At 32.8% G+C, this 23,107-nt stretch overlaps 3 protein-coding genes across 13 annotated transcripts; 2 read left to right on the forward strand and 1 right to left on the reverse strand.

Moving 5' to 3' along the window:
• Positions 1-12: 12 nt before the first annotated feature.
• On the reverse strand, positions 13-8,012 carry LOC122569421 (flocculation protein FLO11). Of its 4 annotated transcripts, XM_043730444.1 has the most exons (11): positions 7,586-7,896; positions 6,431-6,529; positions 5,876-6,018; positions 5,543-5,783; positions 5,304-5,467; positions 5,106-5,236; positions 4,787-4,996; positions 4,606-4,688; positions 3,424-4,497; positions 2,167-3,336; positions 13-2,042 (listed from the first exon to the last, which is right to left on the reverse strand). In XM_043730444.1, exons 2-11 carry the CDS (start codon positions 6,483-6,485, stop codon positions 1,945-1,947), a joined length of 3,369 nt encoding a protein of 1,122 aa, XP_043586379.1. In that variant the 5' UTR covers positions 6,486-6,529; positions 7,586-7,896; the 3' UTR covers positions 13-1,944. The 4 variants fall into 4 exon arrangements, with proteins under 4 accessions (XP_043586379.1, XP_043586377.1, XP_043586376.1 ...); XM_043730442.1 differs by lacking the exon at positions 7,586-7,896 and adding an exon at positions 7,905-8,012 and having other exon boundaries at positions 2,167-4,497; XM_043730441.1 differs by having other exon boundaries at positions 2,167-4,497.
• A 134-nt stretch (positions 8,013-8,146) lies between these two features.
• On the forward strand, positions 8,147-10,657 carry LOC122569428 (general transcription factor IIH subunit 2). 2 transcript variants are annotated; one of them, XM_043730475.1, is made up of 8 exons: positions 8,147-8,279; positions 8,792-8,860; positions 8,934-9,135; positions 9,219-9,347; positions 9,418-9,591; positions 9,668-9,924; positions 10,001-10,250; positions 10,340-10,657. In XM_043730475.1, the coding sequence occupies exons 2-8, from the start codon at positions 8,802-8,804 to the stop codon at positions 10,469-10,471; spliced, it is 1,203 nt and encodes a 400-aa protein (XP_043586410.1). In that variant the 5' UTR covers positions 8,147-8,279; positions 8,792-8,801; the 3' UTR covers positions 10,472-10,657. The 2 variants fall into 2 exon arrangements, with proteins under 2 accessions (XP_043586410.1, XP_043586409.1); XM_043730474.1 differs by lacking the exon at positions 8,147-8,279 and adding an exon at positions 8,290-8,701.
• A 129-nt stretch (positions 10,658-10,786) lies between these two features.
• Positions 10,787-22,981, forward strand: LOC122569426 (cationic amino acid transporter 3). Of its 7 annotated transcripts, XM_043730462.1 has the most exons (16): positions 15,004-15,154; positions 15,297-15,501; positions 15,962-16,117; positions 16,202-16,267; positions 16,570-16,741; positions 18,824-18,987; positions 19,065-19,246; positions 19,624-19,874; positions 20,445-20,573; positions 20,795-21,055; positions 21,307-21,596; positions 21,676-22,016; positions 22,094-22,257; positions 22,341-22,507; positions 22,579-22,687; positions 22,789-22,981. In XM_043730462.1, the coding sequence occupies exons 8-16, from the start codon at positions 19,646-19,648 to the stop codon at positions 22,908-22,910; spliced, it is 1,812 nt and encodes a 603-aa protein (XP_043586397.1). In that variant the 5' UTR covers positions 15,004-15,154; positions 15,297-15,501; positions 15,962-16,117; positions 16,202-16,267; positions 16,570-16,741; positions 18,824-18,987; positions 19,065-19,246; positions 19,624-19,645; the 3' UTR covers positions 22,911-22,981. The 7 variants fall into 7 exon arrangements, with proteins under 7 accessions (XP_043586398.1, XP_043586395.1, XP_043586399.1 ...); XM_043730461.1 differs by having other exon boundaries at positions 15,962-16,267; XM_043730463.1 differs by lacking the exons at positions 15,004-15,154; positions 15,297-15,501; positions 15,962-16,117; positions 16,202-16,267; positions 16,570-16,741 and adding an exon at positions 10,787-11,252.
• The last annotated feature ends 126 nt before the right edge of the window (positions 22,982-23,107 follow it).

The following is a 23,107-nucleotide window of genomic DNA, read 5'->3' on the forward strand; positions in this document are numbered from 1 at the left end:
TAAATATGTAGATTAATTTTGACACTATGGTTTATTTGGAAACAATTTTTTATATAAAGGTTTAGAGAATGAAGTTCTATGTACAAAAGGAGTACGTTAGTAAAATACTAGGATTTTATATTCCTGGCCGTACATCGTGCAAAATAGTTTCTTCTTATACCGAGATATAATTAAAAATCGTTCTCGTTACGCGCAGTTCTTCCTCTTTTATTTTATTGCGAGAGCAGACTGCTTATAATTAAACGCTTGAATCTAGTTTAACCCTATTATAATTAATTATTATTTACGTTGACGAAAAAACGTCTGATCTCGTTTGACATAGTCGCAATACAATCACAATAAGGTACACTTATTTATATTTATCGTAAATTGTATTTCGTAAATACAAAGAATTCGTGTATCTTTCTTTGCTTTCTAAACCCATATACATACACATACATATGTATAATTATTTCAACACGCATAAACATTATATGCACGTACTTTTAATTGTTTTTCCTTCTCTGTTACATATATGACATTATAGATTACGCTTTGTACAGTCTATTAAATAAACAAGCGAGAGAGATCTCACAGATTCTCAACGTTGCCTATTTCTATAATACGTTCAACGAGACCTCCACCATCGTTCACACAAGTATCAATTCTTCGTCTTAAGATATAAAAAATTGGTACACTTTCGTTCTTGTCGTCAAAAGCACTATAGCGCAAAAAGCGATTAGCGTGTTTCGAAAAGCATCGTAGTTATTCGACAGATATCTTGGACATTAATTGTACGTGTGTAATTATGTATCGAGCAACCTGAAAAGGAATGGGAGCTTGATAATAATGAGACGCGCATGATATTGCATTAAACAACACTGTATTTTTCTGTCCTTTTTTTCATCATCTTTCTTTTGTTTTAAAAGCCTTATAGATTTAAAAATTATGTGTTTATTTTCTTTTATAAGTGTGCACTTATTTTAATCTATTAAGAGTAAGCATACACAGTCCTTAAAACGCAAAAAAAGAAAAAAAAATGAATTTTTGCGCTCGCGTAAATAATTTACAATGTACGAATTTAAATATTATTACGAATATTCGTATTAGAATGGTACGATTTTAGAAATCAAAGAGTATTAAATTATAATTTATATGAATCTTGTGGTGAAGAAAGGTATATGTATTAGCATAGAGTCAAACTAGGTTCAAGTTTTATATAAAAAATCATCGCGATAGAAGTAGTCGAAATATTCGATTCTTTTCTCTCGTTTTTCCTTTTTAATATATTTACATTCTGAAATGCCGATTCATCTATTGATAATTACCAATAAATTCCTCGCGACTTTTCTCTAAAACCTGACCAAATATATCGTGCTATATAAGCTTGGACTTTGTATGCGGGGAAATAAAGGTCTTTATTAAAAGCCTATTATTGTGTGGAAAATATAAAACCCCAGATTATACTTTACTATCCTACAAATACAATGCTTAGTTCAAACGTGTAATGGATTTTCCTCAAAGATGCAATGTTTTCCTTTCGCGTTTACTCTCTCTCGCTCTCTCTCTCGCTCGCTCTCTCTTCACATTTATAAATTAAACGAATAAAAATTAAGATTCCAGCGGACTTGGGACACTGAAACATGAATTTCTAAAACATAATTATTTATCCATTAATCTATTATTCTAGATTTCTGTGTAATTATGATCCTGTTATTATTTTTTTTTCTTTTCTTCTTTTTACAATATACCAGCCATATATGTTTTCTGTTCTTTTTCTTTCACATTGTATCTGTTTTCAGCTGGAAAAATTGTGAATAATTTCATTGCAATTGTACGAAGTAAATGTTCTTACATATATACAACCCACGATCATCCCTTAAGCGTACAACTTCCATTGTAAATTGTATAGTTCGATGCATAATCGTTTATTTATTCCACATGATATTAATGTTAAGTGTCTCTTCACTTGCCGAGTCCGAGCGCAGCATACTGTTCTTCCGTCACTTCTGTCATCATTAGATTTCCGTCAGGTAAGAGTAAGACTACTCTTCTGGTTCCACCTAACATAATAATGCAATTAAATTTTAATAATATATCCCTTTACTTTAGTTTTCACTATCAATTTTTATTTCTTAATATATAGTTTAAAAAATTTGAAACGAATGTTTAAATTCGATACATTACCTGGAGTAGGTTCCTCCGCTTGTACGACTTGAGCTACAACTTGGCCATGGCCATCACCATCTTCTTGTCCCTCCGTCACATCCGCCGTGTTCGTGTTGTCCATGATAGACATTACCATTGGATTTTCAGTAGGTTCTGTACCGCCTTCCTTTACATAGAATTGCGAAGCCAGATTTACTTGATCAGGTATTAATTGAGCTACAGCTTCCGCCACAGCGTGATCTAACGTTAAAACAGAGCCTTCGTCTCCTTGTTGCTCTGTGGTAACATATACACATTGTTGCTCGCCATCAGCATCTCGAGTTACCAATAATGTCTGACCATCCTCGGCTTGACCAGCCACTTGATAAACAACACCATCCTCTCCAGTTATTGTTACCAAGTTTGATGTATCTTCGGTTACCTTCCTCTCTTCCGATATTTTTTCTTCAGTTTTTACATCGGTAGACGCGATTGCTATTGTGTTAGTCGAGGTAACAGTGGCTGTGGTTAATCCTGCTGCAATAGAGGATTCACTGGTTGGTGTCGCTTCTGTTAACGGTGTTGTCGTGGTTGTGGCTGGTGTGGCCACGGCAGGAGCTGTATCATCCAAACAAGGAAGATCCGGTGCAGGAACAGATACATTCGTCAAATTGATTTGCGCTGGCTCGCTGGTCTGAACGATCGTTCCTGTCGTTCCACCAGGACTCATTTCGACTCTCATTATTCCACCACCCTCTGTAAGAGAATCAAGAGAAGGTAGAACCAATTCTGTGGTGGTGGTTGTAGCAGAGACGTCTATACTCTCTGATGTAGTTGTAGTGGTTTTAATGGTGGACAACGGAGTTCCCGTAGATTCAAGTTCAGGTTCTGGTTCAGCCGGTTGTTCGACAGGTTCACCATCCGGTCCAATGATACGGCCCGTCAATGGACAAAGAGTAAACGGCCTAGGTGGACTATCAGGCTCCGTAGTGGCAATAGTATCAGCTTCAGGAGGTGGAAGCTCCGGTTCAACATCGCTGCTACTCTCTTCGGAGCCTACCTCGTGAAACTCCATATGAAGTCCATCACCTTCCGCCAATTTACTTTCTTTCAGTTTGTTTCCTGGAGTGGCCGTCGCTGGTGTTTCAGCCAATTTCCCTCTGCCTCGACCGGCGGTAACACGAGCAGCTGCTAGGAGGCCGCGGCCACCTGGTTTAATGATACCCGCTGCTTCTTGAGCTTTCCTTTTTGCCATTAATAACTTTTGCTGCGGAGATAATAATGACTGTGGCTTACCAACTGGTGTTTTCGGAGACTGTTTAGCCTGTTGCACTGGACTAGTTCCAGACTTTACTACTTGCTTCGGCTGTGGGCTAAGCACCGTAAACTTTGGCCTAACTTGAGTAACATTTCCAGGACTCACCGAGTTACTTTGCGTAGTTACAGCCGTCGTACGTTTTTGTAGTACCTGGCGTGTTTGCTGGGACTGAACTTGTTTCGGGGCTGGCGCCCTAACAGGTGTGCGAATTGTTGACCCGATTCCAAGTACGCTAGTTGGTGTCGTCGCACGCAGTGGAGGTCTGGGTAACAAAGGTCGACCGTCCGCACTGCGTTGGCCTGTAACAGGTCCAGGACGTATTCCTGTACTTATTCTTGGCTGCAAAGTTATGGGAGCCGGCACCGCGGTCACGACATGTATCTGCGGTAACTGTGTCGGATCTGGTTTCGGCTGGATCTTTATAGGCTCTGTTTTCTGTGTACCTCCTGCTTTACTCGTAACAGGCTTAGAAACTACTTTCATCTGCGTTACTACTTGACTTCCATCCATTTTAGAAACCACTTTTACCGGTGTTACAGAATTCGATTGCGATGCGGATATTACTTGCTTCCTTACTACGTTAGTATTATCTCGATTTTGAACCATCAAAACACCTTGTGTGGTTGGCGAACCTTTTACAGCCAATTTTCCGCTAGGGGACGAGTCCAACTTGATGATGCCATCTTTCCGTGACATTACATAAACGCCGGATGTTAAATTTGGCATTTGCTTCGGGTCAACTTTAACAACTCCTTTGGCATTCGCAACTAGGACTGGTGGTTGGTTAGATTTTGCTCCTTCGGGAGATTGAAGTCCCAATGAAGTCGCAAGATCTGTAGACGAACCACTTGCTCTGTTAGACCCGTTTGATTGAGCATTAGCACGATTAAATGCGCGTTGAATCATATCACTTCGACCCAACAATTTTTCCTCCTCAGACTCTCCAGTCCAGTCTTCGTCACTACCTGTGTCGCCTTTAGTCCGTTTAGCGGCGCTGCTGCCACCATCCTCGGAATCACTCTCGGAATAATCCATCTTTCTTTTCCCTAATACTAAACAAATTTCGGAATCTTAATATGTTTTTAACATTTGTAGTGTATATACAATTCTTACGAAAAGTACAGGTCACTAATATAGACTATATTATAAAATACACATACGGTCATTGTCTTCGTCTTTCATGGAACCACACCACTGCTTCACTTGATCCATTGCTTTTGATTTACTTGATCGCATAGGTCGTCTACATACAGAAAATTTGGAATTTGAAGTGTTATTTTAACAAATATAGAGAACACATTGAAAATTGTAGAAACTGTAGGCAAAAAATAATTGCCTTACCCTACTTGACCTGCGGTACTTGGTCCAGGTTTAGCTTCAGCTTTTATAATTGTTTTTTGTGCAGGATGAGCACCTCGACCTGTTGCCTTAGCAGTAGCCTGTTGTTGAGCTGCTTTCAATTCTTTTTTTTTAGCAAGGTTTCTTTCAAATTCTTCTAATAAATGTTTACACGTAGCTACATGCTCAGCAGGTTCCCATCTATTATGTTCACTGTAATTATTCGCATATTTTCATCTTCGAATATTTTTAATATCTTTCGTAATTTATCGTATTATTCTCCTATCTAAAAATGTACGGTTACATTGTAAATTAAACTTACTGCCCAAAACCTTCCCATTTTAATAGATATTCCGAACATCTTTTTTTCGGATTAAACCGTTTCGCTAAGATTTTTTCTACTACATACTCTTCATCGCTTGAGTCGTCATCACCAGCTTTATTTGATTTGGTCTATTATAATGAATAAATTATTAGCTTTTTACATACATTAAAGTTATTGAAATGTAACGAAGCTGACCTTGAGTTTTATTGTCGGTCTCAATTTTGGTTTTTCTTTCTTTTCCACTTCCTCGAAAGATTCATTACTTTTTTGATTCTTTGCTTCCGAAGTTTTATTATCTTTTTTACTATCATCTTCCGGTTGCCCGTTTCTAATTACTTTACGGACTACTATCGGTTTTCCTAGAATAGTACAGAATACCTTAGGTGCATTGATCATTTAAATCAGAATAAAATTATTGCTTTTTTGATATGCACCTTCTGCATTAGTGGTTATTTGATTTTGCCTTGGTACATCCTGCATTTTTGCATTACTAATTTTCGTAAATGTTTGTATAGTTTTCCCAGCTGCAATCCAGGAATCTCTTATGTGTGTATCCATTTTGCACCATTTTTGATACAGTTTCCATGAATTTGTTGAATCCCTATCTGAACCTTCCTGTTGGATTTGTGAATCTTTCCATAAAAGGAAAGCCCATACTTGTGCTTTTTGCTCATTCTACAAAAAGTTAAAACAAGATAGTGATATTCTTATTCCAGCGTTATTTCTCAATGCCATTATGATTTAATAGTGACGTAAGGGTTACTAACATTACTATTTTCACGAAAATGTGAAACTTGGGTGCAAGCACCTTCTTTTGTACGATGCTCTTGGAATTCTTCAATAAAATGAAAAACTGAATGGCACTGTCCACACACAAGAACATCTAATCTTCCCATCTCTTCTTGTGCAGCTAATAACATAATAAAATTTATTATTTTATGTTTGTAAATCAATCATAGGTAATAAAGGTTATAAAATACATTTTCAAAAGAAGTTTCATTTTATATTTTGGTCAATATGCCAGGACTCTCACTTTTCTGTACCACTGATTATTGACTTTTTATACTCATATAAATTATCTGTTATGAAACTGTTCAAAAGAATACATGTTTACAGCTTTCTGATTCAAATTTGATCTAACTATAATAAATTTAATTTGTTTAATATTTTATGTAATAATTAACTTTGTTAAGAATTTAAAATTATATTATTCATTTTTAATAAACTTATATATTTATACAATAATTGTGTTTATAGCAGTAAAATAAACAAAGGCTTGTTGTTTGCGTAGCATATTACTAATGACAAATTGTAAATATTACCTTTAATAGCAGTAGGATTACTACTAATGGCCGAAGGGCCATCGCCACCCTCCATTTTGTTCAATAATATATTTAAGTCTCTATCCACAAGCTTCTTTTCTAAAAAAACATAACATTTTCTTTTAGTTTTTATTAAGGCTGTCCACTGACAACTTTAGTCATATTATACCAAGCATATAAGACAAAACAAGTAATCAATGACAATACATTAATAACAGATTAATTTAATTATTCAATAATTCTTTGAACATTATATTATAAATTTTAAATTCATGGTTCAGTTACTATATACTAACATGAACATATATTATCTCTTCTCTACAAGTGAACTAAAATTTCAATGATAAGATCCATATTTTAGATTAATTAACTAATTAGCAGGTAAAAGAAAAGTAAAAATTAATTACATCAAAATATATATTGTGACAAATAATATCTATCCTCTGTATAATAAATAGACTGTGGGCCTTTATGCATTTTTATATTTTTATAAATATAATTAAAGACATGAAATTTAAATAAAAGTTTGTTATACCTATCAGATATTATATCAAATATTATTTTCGATATTTTGCACCCTTAAATGTATTTTTGTATTTTAAAACTTCCACTAATACATAAAAATATACAATCTAATAATAAATATTATGTAGCACTTATAACGTGTATTAATCAGCAAATGCATCGATGAACCTTTACAAATAAATCTTTTAACAATTTATATAATAAATTCGTTGAATAAACCTATTTTCTTTAAACAAACAGTGTAAAAACATTATTAGATCGCTTCTGTAACATATCCTAATTTAAAAAAAAAAACCCGTAACATTCGGAGTTCGAAGTTTCGCGGGTGTCAGAAAAATTTATACGCAACATGCCGGTGGAAATCGAACTGCGAACATTTTTTAACAAGACACCACTGCCGTTGTTACGGCTAATTCGATGATCCACTCAACACACACTGCTATATACAATAATTCCCTGAATTATTCTCGCACGATTCGAAGCGTTATCACGAAGAAATATCTTACGGCGGACCCTTTTTTATTTAAACTAAATGAATTCCCGCATAAATGGTAAGACGTCGAGAAGCACACAGCATGGAGTCATTGTAAACGCGGCCAGTGGCGTAAGTTACCAACGAATAAAACTCACAAATAAATTTGTTCTTGAAATAGTAGCCGGTTCACTGTGAAAGATATGTACGATATAAACGATTATACTAATTGCTGACAACACGAGCGTTCAGAATTCACGGGAACATTTAGAAACGATTCCATCGCCGCTGCCGCCGCCGCCACAGACTCGTCCTCTGTCTATCATGAGCAAGCCGATGCTCGTCAAGATGGCTCTCGTCACGAAAACTCTCCCCGACTATTCACTTCCTGTCTACCCATGAATATTTTTTGAACACACTTAATGCCCATTACCGATTTCAGTCCGATCGAGTGTTAAACCAATGATAACAACTTACACCCGGTAAACCGTGGAAAAATTAGATCTTCCCGATCTGGAAATAATTGCTGTTGCTGCACGAGATGGAATGAAAACAGTGATCGCGTCTGACGACAGTGGCGCCATGGCGCCTGCCCGCCACGGCAACAGCTCACCTTTTTGGCGGGAAAATGTTACTTGTTAATTTCGCTTTATCTTCTTTTGCAAGAGATACTTCATCTATAATTATATATTTTATGCTTGAAATATTATACTCGAGTGAGATTATGAAGAAAAAGAGAAATTGTTTAGAGAGAAGGGAGTTTGTTTTGTAGGGTCCGTTGTCTAATTCAAATATGCCGCTTTTCTTCGTCAAACTCATCTATGTTCCGGCGTTGGGTCGAGTATAGAAAAGGCAAGTTTATGTTAATTGATGTCAAGATTTGGTAAATAGTCATTGGTTATTACCGATTTATGAATTCTGTATGCGATTAATTGTTCTTTAATTTAATTATAAATTAAAACTTAATGCGCTAGAGCATTTTATTTGTGTTTGATATGTTTCTTTCAATTTATGAGCAACTTAAAAAATAGATTAATTCTTGTATTAAACCGGACGAAAGTTGTATGCTGTATGAAGATTTTTTGTAAAAATTTATTATATTGTTTTGAGAATTTCTTTTTTTTAACTGTAATTTTATGTTGTTGATATTTGCCAACTATTAAGAGACGCGTTAATTTTTTCAATCATACTATTGATATATAAGTTTTAATGTCAGCGATAATATAAACAACATTAACCTTATTTCTTCGAAAGATTGAATACAATCATCTAAAGTAAGCATTGTTCCAAATTTATTGGAAAGAAAGTTTGGAATATAATTTTTTAATTAAACGAATTGAATTTGATTGTGGTATTTATTTCAGAAATTGAAAAATGGCTGATGAAGAAGAAGAGAAAGAGTATAGATGGGAGACTGGTTATGAAAAGACATGGTATTCATATTTTTTAAAGTACTTTAATGAGTTATTATATACAATTATTATATGTAAATAATTTCTTATATAGGGAAGCAATCAAAGAAGATGATCATGGATTGTTGGAAGCTTCAGTTGCAGATATTATTCACAATGCAAAAAGAAAACGTCAAATGGAAAAGAAGGTTGGTGCCAGATTAGGGATGATGAGGCACCTTTATGTAATTCTTGATGCTTCTGAATCAATGTCACTTCAAGATTTGAAACCAACTCGTTTTCTATGTTCCTTAAAGGTACCTATTGATACCTTTATAATATATTTAATACTATATAATCATATATGTCATTATATTTTGTTATAAATTAATTTTTTTAGCTGTTAGAAGATTTTATTGAAGAATTCTTTTATCAAAATCCTATAAGTCAGTTAGGAGTAATTATCACAAGGAATAAGAGAGCAGAAAAAGTAAGCGAATTAGCTGGAAATTCTAAAAAACATGTGAAGGTAAATTTTTTTAGAGCATTGTTTAGATTTTTATTTTGATCTATAAGTACGTATTTTTATATATTTGTAGGAAGTACAAAACATGCAACAAATTGCACCAGTAGGTGAACCTTCATTGCAAAACTCCATAGAGTTAGCTTTGAAGTCATTACGTCTCCTACCATCACATGCTAGCAAAGAAATACTTATAATAGTAGGAGCACTTACAACATGTGATCCAGGAGATATCAATGAAACTATACAAGTATGTATTGTAAATTGTAAGATGTACTATGTAACACAAATTATACTGGAATGTTACATGTTAATTTTGGTTATAGAACATGAAGACAGATTCTGTCAGGTGCAGTGTGATAGGTTTGGCTGCTGAACTATATATTTGTAAAAGAATGGCAACAGCAACTGGTGGAGAGCATGGTGTTGCATTGGATGATAAACATTACAAGGAACAGTTAAATATGCACATAGATCCTCCTCCAGCTGCAACTAGGTTAGATGCTGCTCTTGTAAAAATGGGTTTCCCTCATCATGCATTACATTCTTCTGCAAATGATTCAGCTATGGCAGTTTGCATGTGGTAAATAATTTCTTAATTGTTAATTCATAAATAAAATGTTCTTTTAAAGGGAAGAAAATATTTTTTTCTTTTACAGTCATGCAGAAAGTTCAGATGAATCTGTTAAACTTCTTAGTACAGGATATCTCTGTCCTCAGTGTTTGAGCAAACATTGTGAACTTCCAGTAGAATGCAGAGCATGTGGATTAACATTGGTGTCTGCTCCACATTTAGCACGGTCCTATCATTATTTATTCCCTGTTGAATCTTTTAAGGAAGTTGTATTCAGTGGAACTCCTTCAACTTGTTATGGTTGTCAGAAGATATTGTCACAAAAAGATAAGAAGGTATAATCAATGGAACACAGCATGATTTAATAAGAACAATATATAAATATAATTTGCAAAATATAAACTAGAACTGTATCTTTTTCCAGGTATATATTTGTAATAAATGTAATGAGACATTTTGCTTAGACTGTGAAATATTTATTCACGAATCTTTACATACATGTCCTGGCTGTGCTACTAATCCATATACATATCAAAAGTCCACAGATAGAAATTAATTTATTCAATGTATATAAAATAAAATGAATTACTTAAAGCAAAGTATTTTAATAGAATATTGAACTTAAGACCAGTTTTATAAGCAATAAATTTTTATAATGTAGAACTGGTTCGTGATGCACGTATAAAAATATTTCTTCTTATTAAAGAGGAATGAATCAATGAAAAGACAATAATAACATTAATGGAAGTTCGTTTTATTTTTTTCTTTATATTAACCACTACCTGTAACTACTCTCTATGTAATGAAGGAAGTTCTCGCAACACACGTGTAAATACAATAAATATATTTATTTTAGTAAAAAATATTACATACAAAAATTCTGCAATGATTCAGATTGATTGAAATGATTGAAATTGCCATGATTGGTGTATTGCCTTATTAACAGATTATGGATTTAGAAAGTATAATTATGACGAATGTAAAATCGTCTAGGTGTAAGGAAAATAAGAGAATTGAAGTTGCTTATGTACACTTGAATGATATACAGGCTTCTTTCCCCCAAGCAAGGAATCCAAAGTTTTCGAGTGGTAACGTGGCCGCTTTAAAATCATGGTGGGAGGTGATTGAGGTTTATTAGCTAGCAGACAGGTGGAAGCGAGCATCGTGATATTAGAGCACATTATTAGTTTGCGATCGTCCTCCGGTGCGACCGGTTTTACAGTGCCGACCTACTTCCGATTCAATTACGTATGTTCATCCTGTCCGGACAGAGTGACTACATGTGAGAAATTTTCCACGCACCTAGTTTCCTTGCTAACGCGCACCTTCAAAGTCAGGTAAGGATAATGTCGTTCGCGTTATATGTTTTCCTTAACAATAAGCAATAATTGCTTTTCGTCCTCTCATATATAGAGATTAAATTTATGTTAATATATATATCCTATACTTGAATTATGGAATGTTTTTACACCTTCTCGTAATTTGTAATAACGAATACGCGCGCGTACATGTGTGCGTGTCTCATTTCTTATCTATTTTTACAAATACATACTCATTTCAAGCATGCAAATGCATCTATGAATAAATACTCAAGTAATTTTTGTTTTTATCCTTATTCCTCTTTTAACACAACGATGGTATTCTATATAGAGGTGAATATGAACATGTGCTCGTTTGTTGTATGCGTCGTAGAATATATACAAACGATACAAGTAAAGGGTAGAAGGTTGTTACCGGCTCTTAGAATCTTTCTCTGTGATAGCAATTAATCGGTGTAAGACTGTCTTGTGTGCGATATCTACAAAAAGAAGTTTATAGTTTTTATTTATTTTTATTTTTATTTTATTTTTATTTATTATTTCTTCTGTAACACTTTCTAATAATTAGTTAGTAATAATTAATAGTAATTAAACATTTTTATTTGCAACTTGTAACGAAGATTAGTAGGTAAGCTTATAGTATAATTATTAACAAAGCTAAAGTATTAGCGATAAGCAATTATTTCTTCGCAAAACATCAGTGTCAAAAGAAAATGCACTTTTTGCAAAACAATTATAGATTGCGAATTTTATTTTTAATGGAATTTCTTGAAATGAAAGATAGTCAGAATGTTTAACGATGACTGACTGATAATTTATACTATTCATAAATATTATTCATAAATAAATTAATGAAAATATAACGTTGTATTTTGATAAATGGTTTGCCAGTACAAAAATATTTATATTGCAAATCGTCGTTATAAAAAGAATTAGCTATTATTGTTATAAATAAATGCATGAAATCGAATTATTTCGGTTGTTACTAGTGATTTATTATACCGTGAGAATCGACTTGTTGATTCATCGCTATCATCTTAACGTCATTTGGCAAAATGATTGATAGTATTAGATGATCAAAGAAATTTAAATAACAAGCTGTATATCATTGTTGAATACATGCATTACTCATAAAACAAAATTAATTATAAATTGAATGAAATGAACCCGAAATTTTCTATCAGAAATGATCAAAAACGAGATTTGATACCGATTTATCTTTATTTCGTATGTATCCCAGAATATACTTTTGATAGTCTTATTTTAATCATTTGAGCCTATCTTTGAGACACTTCAAAACTTAAGATAAAATATTAATTGTTCATTTTTGGGAATGAAAAAACTCAAAAGATGCTTATTCATTTATGTCAGTTTCGTATAAATAGAGTAATAGGTAATTAATGGTAAAAATTGACAATATTCCACTTTCATTTAACATGATTAGTGATTTGCAATAAAAAATGCAGTTTTATTTTTAACCATAATTCTACGATTAAGAACGACGATATATTATTCTTACATTTCTTATCCAAGTTTGCAAAGGGAGCGATATGATAAGAAGACCAAATGTCACCTGTTCTCAACTGCAATCTTTCAATTTTCATTATTCAATTATATAAAAAATTAATCATTTGATTGATAATTCGAGTAATTTATTTGTTTGACCGAAACGTCACTGATTTATTTTATCAGTTTATCGAACATAAGATTTAAAAGATATCAGCAACTTTCAAAAATATAGGTTTTAGAAGATATAGTATTGCTTCTTTAACTGATCATAGATTAGGACTGAATCTGGTCCATGCCAGTAATGGCTTACAAGAATTCTGCTACGTGGTCTGAGATAGAAATGAAGTGAGACAGTAACACTAAGAAGTATTGGAAATACGCTGGCCATTTATCAAGACAGTACTTCTTTAAAAGAAAAGAATTTTTAGAAAGATTATACGTTACGTGATCCGTATTTACGTGTATAGCGTTTGTTACGTGCATGATTTTCATTTACTCTGTAGTTGTGTAGTGCAGATACAAAAAAACCTCCTTTCTCCTTCATTAGTACATACTTTCAATCCGCATACCTGGCTACATGTGTAATAATTGATACTCCATCTAAGGATACGTATCCGCTAAAAAGAATTTTGCAAGAGATTAGCTTTGCGAAATATTTTGGTTTTTCTGGATGCCACGTAATGCTAATTGTCTGTTCGTAGAAAAAGCGGATTCAATTACGGTTATCTCTATAGCTGTTCACACGTAAATTGTTCTCGAGGCGTTTCAATTATTTACTATTGTTTCCATTCCACCGTGTTGAGTTCATTTTTCGTATTTTATCTGTTTCTATAACTCGTTCTCGTTACGTCGTTATTGTTCCCTTTTTATGACGACGGTTATAAAAGTGAAAATATAGATTTCAAGGATCAACAAATAGCCATCGATACTCACATATGTACGTAATACGTATGCAATATACTCCGGTAGTGCAACAAACATTGTGTACAAAGGATCGCCGCTGAAATTCTTGATTAATTGATGTCAAGTTGTCTATAACTGCATGTATAATAATTGCTTGACTTGTTATATAAATATTATATTTGAATCACGAGTTTGTTTAATAGAAGATTATGTTTGTGTAACAAATACTTTGTCGAGATGTCCGATCGAAATGCGTTTGCACATTAATCGCAGTCAGACATCATGCGCAATCGAGTTTCGCTAATCCGGATAATTTCCTACAAATTATAATTACATCAATGAAATTTCATTTCTCCCTTTTTCCATAATTAATAAAATGAACGCGGAACTCGATAATCCGGATTTGGATCATTCGATCCCGATAATCCGGATTGATCGAGATTGATCCGGTTTCACATGTTGACTACTGCGATGTTAACAGGTGACCTCAGTTACTAAATTTTTAAGAATGATTAAAATAAGATAAATTTCATGGATTGACTGATTTTCAATTGTGTCAATGATTTAGATAACAATGTCAAAAAAGTGCGCAAATACAATTGATCTTTTACAAAAATTAAATGTTATGATATAATATATTTTAATTTATCGCTGTTTCCAAATATAAAATTCACGTGACAATCAATGCGTTGACGAGATCTGGATGAATAATCATACTATTTTTACATTGAATGTTTGTTTATTCGAAACTTGCTTGATCTGAAATTTTGATTTTTTTCTTCTATAGCATCACCTCCATTTTTCTAATTTCTTGTTCCTTTCTCTTAAAGCTCACAATGTACCGTTAATTTTACAATTCATAAAGATGTGGTATCATTCTTGAAAAATTCTGTAAGGTTACAAGTTTCTATGGACTTGCTTCACTTTACATGGGGAATGGTCCAGATCATGGTCGCTTATCAATGATTACGGTTCGATCGGCGATTCAAGCCGAATTTACACCTACCATTTTGGAGGATCATCGTGGATGACTCATCCACAGTGAATGTGAAAGATGAAAGCTATAGTACACTATACCAGCTCAATTCATGGTCACTTTGGACAAAAACAATGTTTTTCAATGAATGGCCCGCAATAGTCATTGAAAACTAAAAGGTGTAAATTTGGCTAAAGACACGCGGAACGTACCCTCGGCCTTACCCGGTGTCAGGCATCAATGGCCTGATTGGTGAAATTGTTATATGGTTCGCATATGGTTTGTAAATAAAGACATTACGCAAAGGCTCGTTCGAGGGGGATCGCGCATTGGGGACACGGTACCACCACTTCTCTCCTTAATTGGTCTGTAACCTTGTCACGTTAACCAACCTGGGTTCTACATAATCTGTTTGGCTCCCTATCGCGCCAATGTCACCGAAAATTCTAATATCGATCAATTTGCAAGTTTATCCGATCAAATTTCACAGTGCTCGACTGACGTGATAACGCTTAATCGCGACAACACAGAGGTAAAATGATAAAGATTCGAGAAATACTTCTAGAAGTGAAAGAAAAATAAACGAACTCATATATTGGATCATTTGATAACATATATAAGATCTTATAGGTTTATAAGTGGTTCTAAACTACTTCCCGTTTTTCGTTATACAGGATGCTTGAGTGTGTGATACGACATGACAGTTATAAACAAAAGCAATTATAGGTTACTTCAATTAGTCGATATTACCGACACGAAAACTTTGAGGCTTAAGGTAGCATGAGGCTTTTTGTTCTAATTAAGATAATCAATCTCTCAAGCTGCATTGCTACAAATTTGATAACTGGCTCGAAATTTCACGGCATTAACTTTCATACGGTATGTTTCCATGCTTGGTGTTTACTTTGTTCTTTAGATGATTCTATATTTTGAAACGTGCGATTATCGACACGATACTTTCGTGCTGCAAGACGAATAATTTCACTTACTATTAAATATTTACAGTGCAACTTCAACGAAGAATATACAGTGACTATAAAAAGTATTCTTACATCATTTTGCTTATTATAGTATTTACGTATTAATTAAGGCCTAGCATATTAAGTTTCATATCAAACTGTAACATGTAATATATAAATATAATATGAAAAATACAAGTACGAATAGTTTTTGTAGCCATTGTATATTACATTTGTGATAATTGTACATCTATAATTGTATATCGTGGAAATTGGAAATCGAAGAACGAATAATTTAGTCATAATTCATCGTGTTCTCGTATATGTCAGCATATATATATGTACGTGTTATGGATATCGTAAACGTGGTGTAATTACAGCGATGCGATGATCGGGGAATCCTAATGCACTGGAGATAGGAAAGTAGAAATCAAGATGCGTTACGCGTATGGTTGTAAATATATACGTAATGACAAGAGTCATTCCTCTTAGTCTTTTTAACTTACCGATCACGATCGAAGCTTAAAGAGATCAAGGTGATTCACAAACACATAAATGATCGACAACTGTCAACCACTTGAGAATTTCTATGAAAAAATACGTATTGTACACATTTATAGGAATCCGTTAATACTTCTCCATTGTTAGACAAAAGAATTCTAGAGAATCTATTCATTAAGAACTAGGTAAGCAGTGAATCTTTAATAAATATCAAGAAATGTAACATAATATAACTTACATATTGGTTTATCAATAATAGACATTTGATAGAAACCAGGTTAAAGACCCAAAAATATTAATTAAAATGAACATTTTAAGCATAATTTAAAAAGAAAGTAATTTATTATAGTATTATAAACAGTTTGATTCTATAAAATAGAAAAATACTTTAAATATGAAAAAATAAATACTTCACTCACAATAATAATATACGTAATTTTAGAAATATTAAAATAGCAGTAAAATTAAAAAAAATAATAATTTTTAGTAAATTGACCGGAAGAAAAGATGACAAATAGATTATTGAAGATAACAAATAAATAAAAATATTAAAGATGACTACCTGACCCTTGAAGAATAAATACCAAGATTTTTGACGTGTCTGTGAAGAATCTTTGTTATCCTTGAACAAAATATCTATGCAAACTATCTGACGCAAGGTATTGAAGTTTATGCTAATGATTCAACTTGAATTTTATTTCGATATTGTGATTTAATGCCTTGTTTCTACGAAAATTATCCTTATTTATCACTGTTCGTTATATCCTTGTTAACGCTATTCTAGCTCTACCTATACGAAAAAGTTGTTGTATGCAAGTTGCATTGTCCGTTGCAGCAATATAGTTGTGTAACGAACACATACATATATCATATACCTATACTGGGTGTTCCATTTAGCTATAGCTCTTTTTACACAAGTTGTAGCTCTAAAATGTTAGAATATGAAAAAGATTTCATTGCGGAAGATCGAAAATTGATTGCTGAAAATATTTTAATTGATTAATTTAAATGATATTTGAATTTTAATTTTGTCAAATTTAGTGTATGAAAGACGCAGAAAATGAATGCAAGAGTATTTGTTCTTTGTCTTTTGTACGTTATATTTTACAATTACTGATGTATTTTTATGAATAAAATACCGACATATTTTTTATACTAACAATTATGTGAATCTCTGCAGTAACAAATGTTAAATTATAAAAAGATTTCAGAAAAAAGACGATGTTAACAATAACCACTATTACTTGACCTCCATGTAACATAAGAGCGCATACAACTCAGATGTCAAGTTATTTCTCAGCTTCTATAAAATCAGTTTCTACCTATTTTCTTTTTCGTTTTCGACATTTAAGCTATACAACAGAGAAAACGCCATCAAAATCCGTTCAGTAGCTTTACGTGATGCAAGTACAAACAGACAGACAAAAATTCTAAAAATTAGCTTCTTTGACTTTGTAGCTTACGAAATGTTCCTGGATGATTGTTTTATTTTTTTTTTTTTTATTCAATGTACAGACACAATTCTTTCACTGTTTTATTATATGTATACATATGGATAAAACGATGTCTCGATTGAAGTATAAAAATATGTACAAATATATATATTTATACATGTATATATATAAAATAAAGGTGATCCAGAAACCTTTAAAATATCTCCTTTTCGGTAATGAACACGTATACCAAATAATACCTACATCATTCGAAATAAATTTCAGTTAATGATCTTTTTTATCTTCTACCGTTTCAGAGCTCATAGCTTGAGCAAATTACGTGAAAAACCCTGTACGTAGCTTTTAATTACATCATGTGTAAATCAATCTAGGATACTTGCGATAAAATGAGCTGTAGGCTATATAAGTGAAGCACTTTCACATGTAGCGTTAATATAAAATTATGGGTGTACGGAGATGATTAGTACGAGAACTGCAAGAGACATTGCTGACCTTTCTAATGCATTTGAGGAAGACAAACATTGCATTTACTATTAATAGTCATGTATCTGAATATTACAAAATTTCCGTGGTACTTGCTTGAAGATTATGATTTGCAAACGTTCTTGAATAAATCTGATACTGTTAAAATACAAAAATCTTGATATCGTTCCTTCATACTATGTTAGATATCGTATCAATAATTTTCATTAAATTTTATTAATCGATTTCTGAGAAAGGGAGAGATTATGTCGAAAAAATTCAGAGATGCTATAATTACAAAAGATACGAATAGAGTGCTTTTATGCTTTTTTATCTTCGATATCTTTATTATTTATTAAATTAATTACATTAGTTTCAAGAGCAAGAATTGGTTAATCTGCCTCTTGTCGTCCTGACTGGAATGTGCGCCATATGATATTCCAATCAACATTTTCATAAGATGATAACGACAGAACAATGTCTAGTATCTATATACATTCTAGTAAGCGAAGGAAAAAACATATTTTTGTGCAAGATTTCGTGATATGAAAAGAGATATTAGATAAGGCAGCCATTCATAAACGGAAGTTGTGTAATAGTTCTGTAGTATTCTGTATTCTGTGTGTAGGTTGAAGAATTATTTGGAAATAATCAACGATCGTTTTTATTGTATTGATCTTATTCTACGATTTATTATCTTCATGAAACATTATCTATCATTATCGTCGTATACAAATGGTTATCGGTGCTCGGAACTTGCAGTACCTCACCATGTCTATTACCACCACCATTCCTTACCTTGTAAAGTTCTCTTCATTTAAGTAGATTTATTATGGATCAAGGAGGAAGGAGATACGTACTGAGCTCCAGGAATCAAAGTGATCACGACTTCGAGTAGCTAGCACCAAAATATTGTCAGACACTCTTCAGACATGGATCTGTATAAATATGAAACTTAATCTACTAATTATTCAAACACGAAAGAACCAGTGAGATTAATAATGAAAATTGACTTGTTGCTTCATGATTGTTTAAGTATACATAGGAATATTTTTATGTATTTCAGATGCGGAACCTCGAGTTTCGAGTTCAGATAACAGCAAGTTACATTCTTCTTGTTCAAACGCCTTACTTCCATAAGTGTTCACTTGAAGAATATTGAATGATCTTGGAACCTTGAGATCATCGAACCTTGGTACTTTAAAACTTCAGGGTACCAAGCTCAAAATTAATCATCCCTCGCTACATGTATATATTAGTCTTATCGTATTTAGTTCTATTAAACTGTAGCTTTATTGTATCCAATTTTATTGTACTAAGGTTTATTAAATTATAGCTTTATTATATTTCATCTTCTTTATATTATTGTTTCTTCTCTTTCTTTTTTATTCTTTCTTCTTTTTTATATTATTGTTTCAGTATATTTAGTTTTACTAAATCTACTTTACTATTTAATTTATTAAACAGCTTAGTTTATAATTTAGTTCAGTTCGCTAAATTTAGTTTAACAGTACTTTCATTGAATTTAACATTTTTAAATTGTATCTTTAGTGTATTTAATTTTATTATAAGATAAACGATTAAAAACAACAAGTTAAGCCACAAATATTATTTTTTACGCGAAGGAAGTGAAAAAGCTCGAGTGCCATGGCGAGCCGAATATGGAAGGTGTTAGCTCGGAGACGAATCGATGAGGGCCTCGAGAGCAAAAGCGAACTAGCTCGGGTTTTAGGCTTGTTCGACCTCACAGCACTTGGCGTGGGTTCGACCCTCGGCCTCGGTGTTTATGTCCTCGCTGGCAGCATCGCCAAAGAGACGGCTGGACCAGCCGTTTGCATCGCCTTCCTCATTGCAGCTATCGCTTCCGGATTTGCCGGTAAATTAAGATCGCATTCGCGCCTGTTGCCCGGATATTGACAATTTGTTCTTATCAAAAACATTATTAGTTAAACAAGCCTCGTGATAACGCTTGGCAAAGGTTTTTGCCAAACAGAAATTAATACTTACAATAACCGCTTGTTCTATATGTAGACTACGAATGTTTATGCATTTATGGGAAATTTAAAGATACATATATGTTCTTATGATACGAAACGCACTTAATATGTAAAAATATAGGAATATCTGAAGTATAGTAATTGTTATAATATTTAATTAGCGAAACAAATATTTGCTTATATTCTCTTATTTTAATTACGTTCATCAAAATATTGCATAAATATCTTTATATTATTTATATAAAATATTCTTATGAGAAGAATTTTATTACAAATGTGTTTTGTTAAAGCTTATATTTAAAATTAACAAATGACTTATGGTGAACAGAAGTACTTTCACTGTTTCACTTTTAAAATATTATATACTATGTAAAATATGGTATTAATTCGAAAATATAGCTCCTTAATAATGAGTTGCGTATATAAAGACAGTCATTTTGAATTTACAGGAATGTGTTATGCAGAATTTGCTTCTAGGGTTCCCAAGGCAGGATCTGCATATATTTACAGTTACGTGACAGTGGGAGAATTCATTGCTTTTATCATAGGATGGAATTTAATTTTAGAGTACGTAATAGGTGAGCAGACAAGGATTATGAAAAGCATAATTACTCTCTCTAAAACTCGATCGAAGATAAATATTCTTAAAGGAGTACTTGTTTTTCCAAAGAGTATTAATTTTATCAAAACTTATTAGAGTCTACTATTCGTAAGAAACAGAATTAAAATGTTTTGCACGATTAAAATAAAAATATTTGTCTGATTGTTAAATTTATATACACATATATTCCTCGATCAGGTACAGCAAGCGTCGCTCGAGGACTTAGCGGTTACTTGGATGCGCTGACAGGAAATGTGATACGCGAGAAATTGGAAGCCGCAATGCCTATAAACATCTCGTTTTTATCGAAATACCCAGATTTCTTTGCATTCGGTGTAGTAATGCTTCTTATAATCTTACTAAGCGCGGGGGTGAAGGAATCGTCAATTTTAAATAATATATTCACTGTAATAAACCTGGTTACCATTGCAATAATTGTAGTGGCGGGGTCCTTTAAAGGTAATAATTGCAAATCATCATTTAAAATTAAAATACCGATCAAGGTTTTTCAAGACTGACCCCCACCATATCATCCAGTTATCTTGTCACTCGGTGTCTTATAATTTCTCTTTAATCACGATTTATCTGAATCTTTAATATTAAACAGAGTCTGTAAATATTTGTGAAAGAAAGACCTTGAGCGTGCAATTTAGTTTGTCTTATCATCTAAAAGCTTAGTGACCTTTGCTGATTTGATTGTGACCTTTTAGCTGATCCAGCTAATTGGAGGATATCGGTGGACGATATACCCAAGAACAAACCCGAAATACACGCAGGATCAGGAGGCTTTATGCCCTTTGGTATAAGCGGAGTAATGATCGGGGCGGCAAAATGTTTCTACGGTTTCGTCGGTTTCGATGCTGTGGCAACTACCGGTGAAGAAGCTAAAAATCCTCAACGCAATATACCCATAGCCATCGTTGTTTCCTTAATTATAATCTTAATGGCTTATTTTAGTATCTCAACTGTGCTAACTATGATGTGGCCTTACTACGACCAGGTACATTCATACACGATTTAAATTTTAATTGGAGCTCTTGTTATTGTTATATTTATACATAAATATTTTGTATATTTAGAATGTCGATACGCCATTTCCATATGTTTTCGATAAAATTGGATGGACTACTGTTAAATGGATCGTTAATATTGGTGCGGCGTTTGCATTATGTACAAGCTTGCTTGGGGCAATGTTTCCTCTACCAAGGATACTTTACGCTATGGGTAGCGATGGGATAATTTTTAAGCAACTTGCAATTGTACATCCGAAAACAATGACACCCATTCTCGGCACAGTGGTCTCTGGTTTATTTACAGGAATCATGACACTTATTTTTGATCTTCAACAATTAATTGACATGATGTCTATTGGAACATTGTTGGCATACGCAATAGTGGCGGTATCCGTTTTAATATTAAGGTATATAAGGGCAATAATATTCAAATATGTTTATTTGTTAATTACACTAAATCTAACATATTTATTGTATCATTTAGATATCAACCGAAGGAGTACGCATCAAATACTCGTTCTGTATCAGCAATGAATGACTACAAGGTAACGTCAGTCAACATATTAAAACAAATTATTAATTTACAGAATCAGAAAGAAGTAACTGAGATGTCTAATAAAGTTGCAAAATACAGTATTGGAATTTTATGTAAGTATTAAACGAGGAAAAAAAGTTATTTACCAATTTTAACATAATTAACATCGCTCTTATACGTTTTGTTATTGTTACAGGTATTGTTATATTTATTACTGCGCTTTTTATTAATTCTGTAGATACCACAGCATTAGGCAGCAATGTGATAGAATTAGTAATATTAATCATACTTGTAAACATATTATTATTAATTATGATTATTATTGCAAGACAACCTACTCAAGACATTGATTTAGCATTTAAGGTAAGTCTTCTAAAGCAAATTATAAGAACAAAACAATTAATATCATGTTTAATTATCACTATCATTTGCAGGTGCCATTAGTGCCACTTCTTCCATGTTGCAGTATTTTCATAAACTTATATTTGATGTTGCAGTTAGATGGTTTTACTTGGATCAGATTCGCTGTTTGGATGCTTATAGGTACATACATATACATACAAAATGTTGATAATATTTGAGAAAGAAACCAAAAGCATTATAGCCTATAATCATATGTTGTTAATTATCTTTATTTTTCACAGGTTTTGCTATTTATTTCTTTTATGGCATATCTCACAGCGAACAAGGAAAAAGAGATAAAAGAGAAGCAGAAATGTTAAAACGAAAGTACGCGGACCAAGTTAGAATCGTAACCAGATTCTAATAATTATCTCGCCACATGTGATATTTTTTTGTATATTTTAATAAAAATTGCTCAGAGAGAATAATCTTAGATATTACGCATATGAATACTGTGGCAATTTTAAAATACGAGCATATTCATCTTAGTACTACATCTTTTAATATTTTTTAATAAATATAAGATATTAAGATAGGATATCATCCTGATTGTATAGACTA

The sequence above is a fragment of the Bombus pyrosoma genome, linkage group LG7 (genome assembly GCF_014825855.1).
Source record: "Bombus pyrosoma isolate SC7728 linkage group LG7, ASM1482585v1, whole genome shotgun sequence".
Taxonomy (NCBI): domain Eukaryota; kingdom Metazoa; phylum Arthropoda; class Insecta; order Hymenoptera; family Apidae; genus Bombus; species Bombus pyrosoma.